The sequence below is a fragment of the Hippocampus bargibanti genome, linkage group LG03 (assembly GCF_051943395.1).
Source record: "Hippocampus bargibanti isolate YZ-2025 linkage group LG03, ASM5194339v1, whole genome shotgun sequence".
In the NCBI taxonomy this organism is placed as follows: Eukaryota; Metazoa; Chordata; class Actinopteri; order Syngnathiformes; family Syngnathidae; genus Hippocampus; species Hippocampus bargibanti.
The window spans coordinates 9,356,736-9,365,284 of NC_142736.1; the positions used below are offsets into that span (position 1 = coordinate 9,356,736).

The following is an 8,549-nucleotide window of genomic DNA, read 5'->3' on the forward strand; positions in this document are numbered from 1 at the left end:
AAGAATTGATGAATGAGGAAAATGAGAAGGAACAAAGAGTAGAAGACGTGACTGTTGTGGACCAAGACGTAGCAAGCATTAGCACGGATGAAGTGAGGAGGGCGCTGAAGAGGATGAAGTGGGGAAAGGCACTCTGGCCTGATGATTTACCAATCGAGGTATGGAAGTGTCTTGGAGAGGTGGCGGTGATGTTCCTGACTGGGTTATTCAACAAGATCTTAGATGGTGAACAGATGCCTGAAGAATGGAGACAAAGAGTACTCGTGCCCATTTTTAAGAACAAAGGAGATGTGCAGAGTTGTACTAACTACAGAGGAATAAAGTTAATGAGCCATACAATGAAACTCTGGGAAAGAGTAGTCGAAGCTAGACTAAGAGCAGAAGTGAACATTTGTGAGCAGCAGTATGGCTTCATGCCAAAAAAAAGAGTATGACAGATGCAGTGTTTGCTTTAAGAATGCTGATTGAGAAGTACAGAGAAGGTCAGAAGGAATTGCATTGTGTCTTTGTAGATCTGGAGAAAGTATATGACATGGTGCCCAGAGAATAGCTGTGGCATTGCATGAGGAAGTCTGGAGACTGTAAGACAGTTGTGAGGTGTGCTGTCAGTGTGACTGAGGAATTCAAGGTGGAGGTGGGACTCTACCAGGGATCAGCTCTGAGCCCCATCTTGCTTGCTATGGTGATGGACAGGCTGACAGACGATGTTAGACAAGAATCTCATTGGACCATGATGTTTGCAGATGACATTGTGATCTGTAGCGAGAACAGGGAACAGGTGGCGGAGAAACTAGAGATGTGGAGATATGCCCTGGAAAGGAGAGGAATGAAGATCAGTCGCAGCAAGACAGAATATATGTGTGTGAATGAGAGGGATCCAAGTGCAAGAGTGATGCTACAGGGAAAAGAGATAAAGAAGGTGACAGATTTTAAGTACCTTGGGTCAACTGTGGTGAAGAAGCGTGTCCAGGCAGGCTGGAGCGGCTGGAGAAAAATGTCAGGTGTGATGTGTGATAGAAGGATTTCAGCTAGGATGAAAGGAAAGGTGTATGAAATAGTGGTGAGACCAGCCATGATGTTTTGACTGGATACAGTGCCACTGAAGAAAAGACAGGAAGCAGAGCTGGAGGCAGCAGAGTTGAAGATGTTGAGGTTTTCTTTGGGAGTGACCAGGTTGGATAAGATCAGGAATGAGTACATTAGAGGGACAACTCATATTAGAGGCTTAGGAGAGAAAGTCAGACTGAGATGGTTTGGACATGTCCAGAGGAGAGAGAGTGACGATATTGGGAGAAGGATGCTGAGCCTCGAACTGCCAGGCAGGAGACCGAGAGGAAGACCGAAGAGGAGGTTTATGGATGTGGTCAAAGAGGACATGAAGGTAGCTGGTGTGAGAGAAGAGGATGCACAAAACCGGGATAGATGGAGGACATTGATTCGCTGTGGCGACCCCTGAGGGGAAAAGCCGAAAGGAAAAGAAGTTCGAGTAAGTTTCTAAAAATACATGTTTGTCATGTAACATCTGGTAAGATTGTTTATTGTCACTGCATCCTGTTGGCATCTGACTGACGTTTTCTTATTCTTCTTTGAATAAAGTGATTTTGGAAAAGGTGGGTATTGAATCAGTTTATTTATGTGATTACCGTAAACATAGCTGTGTAAAAAAATGATGGTGAAGTTGAGTTAATTGAAGCAAACTCTTCTCATAGAGCCCACGGTGTTGCTCTGGCTGCCCCAGTCTGAGAAGTTGTTGAAGTCTCGTTTCTCCAGAATGTAGTGAGCTCCTCTGTAGTTTGGCTCCTGATACACAACCCAGCTGCAGTACAGACACACAGGTTAAACGGTGTAAGTTTGGATATTTGTCAAGTCACATTACTACATATGGTCCTTTTGACAGCGAAAAAAAAAAATATATATATATATATACATACAGTAAAGTCTCGTTATATCGATATCGGATATATCGATAGTCCCGGTTATATCGATACTATTTCTATGCACGCACGGAGAAAATTACATGCAAACAGGGTCGGATATATCGATAGTCCCGGTTATATCGATATTTTTTCGGACTCCCTTGAATATCGATATAACGAGACTTTACTGTATATATATATATGGCCGATACTACCAGTAAGACTTTAGTTCGCTGAAGAAGCATCTTGGATAATAAGCGATATATCTTGGATATATATATATATATATATATATATATATATATATATATATATATATATATATATATATATATATATATATATTACTCAAAACAATTTCATCCCGTTACACTTTAATTACAGTTGGGACCATTAGCCACTTGACTTGCAGCTACCGTGGTTGGAACATCGCATCGGCAACAATGAAATCACATTGCTGAGTCATCAAAAAAGAAACTGTCAAGTCCGTATGACGCTGTCATTGCAAACGTACGTGTAGATTGTGGAATTTTTTGTTTTTTAATTTTATGTCTTGGCCCCTCAGTAGAACGAATGAAAACTTAGTGTACTTACGCTCCTCCCAGTACACGAATGGAGGCTACTCTGTTAAGGCTATAGCAGCTCATCAGGTTTGGAATGTCATCCTGGATTTCCATTTTCTTCCCGCAGAACCCGGTTCGCTCAAACAGCTGAGCTTTCGCAGGATTGCTGTCCTGCAAAGTAACATCTGAATTATTTTTGAGGACGAATTTTCCCTTTAGAAATAACAGTCTTCTTGAACGTGGCATAAGCCCACAAGAATGGAGCTTTCTGCAGCGTAATGTGTGTTATGTATACCCCTTCACCTGCTTGACAGCTCTGACAGATGAGATGTGATCCACCTGTGCACACCACTTGTCATAGCAGTTGTACTCGCCTCGGTCAGACATGTCCCAAAGGCACTGACGCCCTCGGAAGTTGTCATGTTCATAACCGATCCACCTGGAGTGGGTGAAGAGAACTGATGAGCTGCATTTCAGCTCAGATCAGATCAGACCTCAAAGTTCAACTCTTTTTGGTAAAGTAGTGAAAGTCAAAATAAGCAACGCATTATAAATTCAAACATTTCCCTTTTGTATCCTTTGAGTAAAGCAGCAGAACAAAATGTGGATATAACGGCAAGTAATAATAATAATAATAATAATAATAATAATAATAATAATAATAATAATAATAATAATACATTTCATATATAAGTGCCTTTCAAAACTCTCAAGGTCACTTTACAGTCACAAGATACGTTTTTTCTTCTGTGGGTGAGTAGCGGCAACCACACAGCCTTTACTCAACCCGGAAGTAACTCAAATAGATAGCAAGCTAGCTAGCTAGCTAATAGATAGCTAATAGCTAGAAAATTAATAGCTAATCATTAGCAAATAGCTAGCTATTAGCTAGCGAATAGACAGATATTAGCTAGCAAATAGATAGCCACCAGCTACCTAACCAAAGCAGGGCTCTGTGTCACATGGGACTCTGATAATATTTAGTCATATATTTAGCATTATTTCAAGCATTGTTAAATTTAGCTGCCGATTCAATATTGTTGATGTGACTTGGCTCATGTTCCTCCCAAAGCCTCGGAACCCATTCCCTCTTGTGGCCCTGAGGATAAATAGTTTGGAAACAAATTGACGGATGAATGGGAAGAAATATTTCAAAACAAAAATTGTGAAACTGTGTTCAACTGTCACTTAGGAGTAAACAGGCCTAATTTTGATGATTCCACTCTTGGGATTGATTTCCGCTCAGTGAATAAAGGTTTGCAGTTGAGTGTGTTTGGTTATTTATGTAGGCCATGTTAATTACACGTGACCCTTTGTCAGCTGGGATTTACTCCCTCAAGTGCTATAGTCCTTGATAAGTCAAATACAAAATGAATGAATAGATGGAATATACTTCAACATATTTAAATTTGGTTTTAACGCTGAAAACCTCATTTTACTTGGGTACACATTATATTTCCAACTGTAAACAATGTGTTATGTCTGGAGGGATAAAAAGAGTAGGTTCTTTCATTATTTATACTCCATTTGTTTTGTTTTGTGTTTACTGAAAAGTGCCATGTCATTAATAGTATGGATATCATTTTTATATAGTACAGTAAAGTCTCGTCATATCGATATTCAAGGGAGTCCGAAAAAATATCGATATAACCGGGACTATCGATATATCCGACCCTGTTTGCATGTAATTTTCTCCGTGCGTGCATAGAAATAGTATCGATATAACCGGGACTATCGATATATCCGATATCGATATAACGAGACTTTACTGTATATGATTTTACAGATTAGAATTTTTTAACAGGATTTGAGGAGAAAGCAAAGTTGATAGAACGATTTTATACGCACATCCTTAAACATCCAATGTTACTTATTTTCAACTCATTTATATTTGTCTAAGTTTAGCCCAAGTTGTTACTCTTTCTATCTATCTATCTATCTATCTATCTATCTATCTATCTATCTATCTATCTATCTATCTATCTATCTATCTATCTATCTATCTCTCTCTCTCTGTATATATATATATATATATATATATATATATATATATATATATATATATATATATATATATATATATATATATATATATATATATATATATATACAGTAAAGTCTCGTTATATCGATATTCAAGGGAGTCCGAAAAATATCGATATAACCGGGACTATCGATATATCCGACCCTGTTTGCATGTAATTTTCTCCGTGCGTGCATAGAAATAGTATCGATATAACCAGGACTATCGATATATCCGATATCGATACGAGACTTTACTGTGTGTATATATATATATATATATATATATATATATATATATATATATATATATTATATGTATGTGTGTGTGTGTGTGTGTGTGTGTGTGTGTGTGTAGTTTACCTTATAACCTTACGTGTTTGTATTGTGTACTGTTATTCAACCATTCTTATTTCAGTCTGATATCATATTTCACCCTTCTATCTCGTAGCTGATAGGCCCCTTTTGAAATGATGTCATTCCCGCCCTCTGTATAAATAACATCTCGGGTGGGGGGAGAGCAGAAGCTTCTCCCTCAATGGCATGCCTACTTCGACCTCACAATGTCTCTGCTGTCCAAGATTAAAATAAAATTTTTGTTCATCACTTTGATTCCTGCTGATTTAACATCATCACAACACCCTCTTCTAACACCGCGAAGACCCATGAACCAGAGAAAAAGATTCATCAAAAGCAAGATCCGATTTTCATCATCCCCTTTTCACCTGTAAATTACAGGGTGCACTTACGCTCCACTCTCCACCTGCACAGAGTTGCATTTCTCTGAGAAATTCTTGTCACTCAGCCTTGCACAGTCAGAAGTAAGGTCCAAATGTCTGCCTGCAAAATTACGTTGCTCATAAAGGGTCACCTAGAAGAAAAAAAATCAATAAACATTTATCGTGGCTGTCATGTCATCGCGTGATCTTGATCAGAAGCAGCATTCCACAGGATTAATGGAGAATAAGAAGTTATCATATTTAAAAGTTTCACACTTTTATATGCTTAGTCAACATGTGTGACTCGAGTACACAATTGAAGCACAGACAACCTGGGGTCAATCAGGTCAACAGACACAGCAAGTTAAACTGTCATCTTCATCTAGGATATCTGGCCTTGGACAGAATTTAGGACTTGGGATACTCCTTTATCACCGAAGCAATTTACGACTTGAAACTCCTTCACAGGAAGAGCTCATTAACCAGATTACAAATTTATCAGTTCATGGAAGAGACAATGTTTTATTGCTTACAGCTGTTTATGCGCAGAACGTCCAGAGGTGTGGTATTATAATCAAGAAAACTATGTTTTACTAATGTATCACTTTAATTTGCATGTACTCTCAATAAATAGCTTGGCAGAGGGCTGCAGAATAAGGCGTCTGTCATGAATGGCTACGTCTCCTGCCGGCAGTAAAGACAATCTTTCTAGGTCAGAGCCTTCGTCCACAGTGTCCGATCGAACATCTCTGACAAGGATGTTTCTCTAAATTTGGTGAAGAGTAATTTAACAACTGAAACAGGGCAGCAATAGCATCTCCAGTGAAATGCATCTGCCAGAATAGGTTTAGTGTTTTGACCAAGAAATAAAGTTGAACAAGGACTTACCCTCCCACTGGACCCATAGAAGGCACGTTGGAGCACAGACCCCAGCTTGCTGCGGATATAGACATTCTTTCATCACAACAGAATCAGAATCATCTTTATTGCCAAGTATGTAGAACACACAAGAATTTGTCTCCGGTAGAACACTCTGCACTAGTATTATCAAAAAAATGGAGAAAAATGGAGGAACTATACAGTTCTATTTGGGTTACTGTTTAGAGAGTTAATGGCTTGGGGGAAGAAGCTGTTTAAATGTCTGCTCGATTTGGTCCACATATAATACTGTATACTGTATATCAAATCAGGAGAATCCCTGTAATCTATTCAAAAATATATAATCATTCCCATTCAGTTTAGCATCAATCTTCAAATAATCAATTTTAAAAAAGCACTATTTTTGGGTGTTTTTTTCATTCACATGTCAGCCACACCTAAAACGTCCAAGTTTCGGAAACCTTGCACTGTCACTAAAGACACATCACATCAAGAGTGAACAGTGAATCCAACAGCCACCAACTTCTACTGACCTGAACAGAAGTCATACATATGCTGCCCGTGGCTGTCAACATACCTGGTTTGTTGAACTAATCCTGTGACCTTAGTAAAGATGTTCATGTCAACTCAGTGAGACAGTCAGAACGCTCCTTTAAATAGAGCATGTTAGGTTGAGCTGACGGCTGCTAGAAAGCTCACCCTGGTTCTTTTGACTGTATAGATATGCTAAACGCACAAACCCAATGGATTTTCCTCTGTCAACATGAACATATCAGGTCAGAGAATAGCAAATGCGACAAGGTGATAGAAGCATGTCACATTCGGATATGTTCATGTGTGCGCAGTAAAGTGCCATGCGAGCTGATTTAGCTTTAAACAATTCCGCATTTTGGAGAAGAGCCTGTAAACAATGCACCACACGATAATGACTGTATTCATGCTTTGTGTGTTTTCTGGGTTCCAGCCCACTGTGTTCACTGAAAAGGTCACGACCCTGAGAGGTTGCTCACTGTAGTGTAGACTCTACCAACAGACTGTCGTACTGCTCCAACTATTGTACAATGCGTTAAAACACAGTTTTGGGGAGAAGTGTAAAAAGCACAGTAATGAACTCATTTCTGCCATTCCAGAATTTATTCGGGAATTGAAAAGTGTGACCAGGACCTGCATAGCTGAATTTGTTCAGGTTTTGTTTTTTTCTTGCGGGGAGTGCCGATAAAGCGCTGGTCTCAGATATTGCAATGTTTTTCACTTCCACGAGGGGGAAGCATTTGCCTTAGGTCCATGGTCGCGCTTTGTTACAGCTTCGGTTGTTGTTAGAGTGCTATATAAATCAATTTGTATGCGTTGTTTTGTATTTTGTACCGCCACCTCTATTTCAAGCTCAGATAACTCCAGACACATATAACTTCGGAATTAACTCTATTTGATGAGGAAAGAAGTGAGTGTATGGTTTATAATGGTCTATTGAATGCTGCATATATATATATATATATATATATATATATATATATATATATATATATATATATATATATATATATATATATATATATATATATACAGTAAAGTCTCGTTATATCGATATCGGATATATCGATAGTCCCGGTTATATCGATACTATTTCTATGCACGCACGGAGAAAATTACATGCAAACAGGGTCGGATATATCGATAGTCCCGGTTATATCGATATTTTTTCGGACTCCCTTGAATATCGATATAACGAGACTTTACTGTATATATATATATATATATATATATATATATATATATATATATATATATATATATATATATATATATATATATATATATATAAGATTATAGATAGCGCAGCGGCTCCCCTCTCCCGGCAAATTGCCGTTTTCGTGTTTATTATGTTTGTTAAAGTCATTATAAGTGACAGTAATTTCATCTGTGCTGCATGTCATGCATATTAGTATATTTGACAATAAAGCTGACTTTGACTTTTTTGAACATTTATGTAGTCCTAAAACTCAGTATTCTGTGGGTCCTGTAATTTGAGTGAAAATGACAAAAAATCTACCACTGGAGTGGACACTTTTATTTGACCATCGCCTGGCAGTGAATGAGTTAAGATGCAACCAATTGAAAAAAACTTGATAAACTTTTGCAACCTTAAAGGTAATTACCCAATAAGAAATTAAGGCAGATTTATTTAACAAAAAATGACATCACCAAGGAAAGAGTAACTTATCATCCATAGTTGGAATCGAAAATGATTACCGTATTTTCTGGTGTATAAGGCGCACCCTAAAGCATTGATCTTCTTCAAAAGATGTCCCTGCGCCTTATACGCAGTGCGCCTTATATGTGAAGTAATATTTAGCCACAACAGGTCTTGGAACTACTGTCAGTAGCCACCGAATCCATTTCCCCCAGTCGAGGAAGTAGTGTGTAGTGCCTTTTAATGTGGTGAGCCTTAT

General features: G+C 38.2%; 2 protein-coding genes across 2 annotated transcripts in view; both read right to left on the minus strand.

The window, feature by feature from the left end:
• The window catches only part of LOC148900233 (uncharacterized), a 236,690-nt gene that overhangs the window by 205,425 nt on the left and 22,716 nt on the right, over nucleotides 1-8,549 (minus strand). The gene's annotated exons all lie outside the window — the stretch shown is intronic.
• On the minus strand, nucleotides 1,593-6,772 carry crybgx (crystallin beta gamma X). The gene is made up of 6 exons (XM_088993195.1): nucleotides 6,677-6,772; nucleotides 6,109-6,157; nucleotides 5,251-5,372; nucleotides 2,783-2,918; nucleotides 2,511-2,650; nucleotides 1,593-1,816 (listed from the first exon to the last, which is right to left on the minus strand). Exons 1-6 carry the CDS (start codon nucleotides 6,718-6,720, stop codon nucleotides 1,684-1,686), a joined length of 624 nt encoding a protein of 207 aa, XP_088849321.1. The 5' UTR covers nucleotides 6,721-6,772; the 3' UTR covers nucleotides 1,593-1,683.

What these genes read in the sequence shown, in the direction of transcription:
- crybgx (XM_088993195.1), bottom strand. Translation starts at nt 6,720, where the DNA reads ATGAACATCTTTACTAAGGTCACAGGATTAGTTCAACAAACCAG. An exon ending in GTGCAGGTGGAGAGTGGAGC is followed by an intron (nt 2,919 to 5,250) that starts GTAAGTGCACCC and finishes CACCCACTCCAG; the next exon opens with GTGGATCGGTTATGAACATG. An exon ending in ATTCGTGTACTGGGAGGAGC is followed by an intron (nt 1,817 to 2,510) that starts GTAAGTACACTA and finishes TCTGTACTGCAG; the next exon opens with CTGGGTTGTGTATCAGGAGC.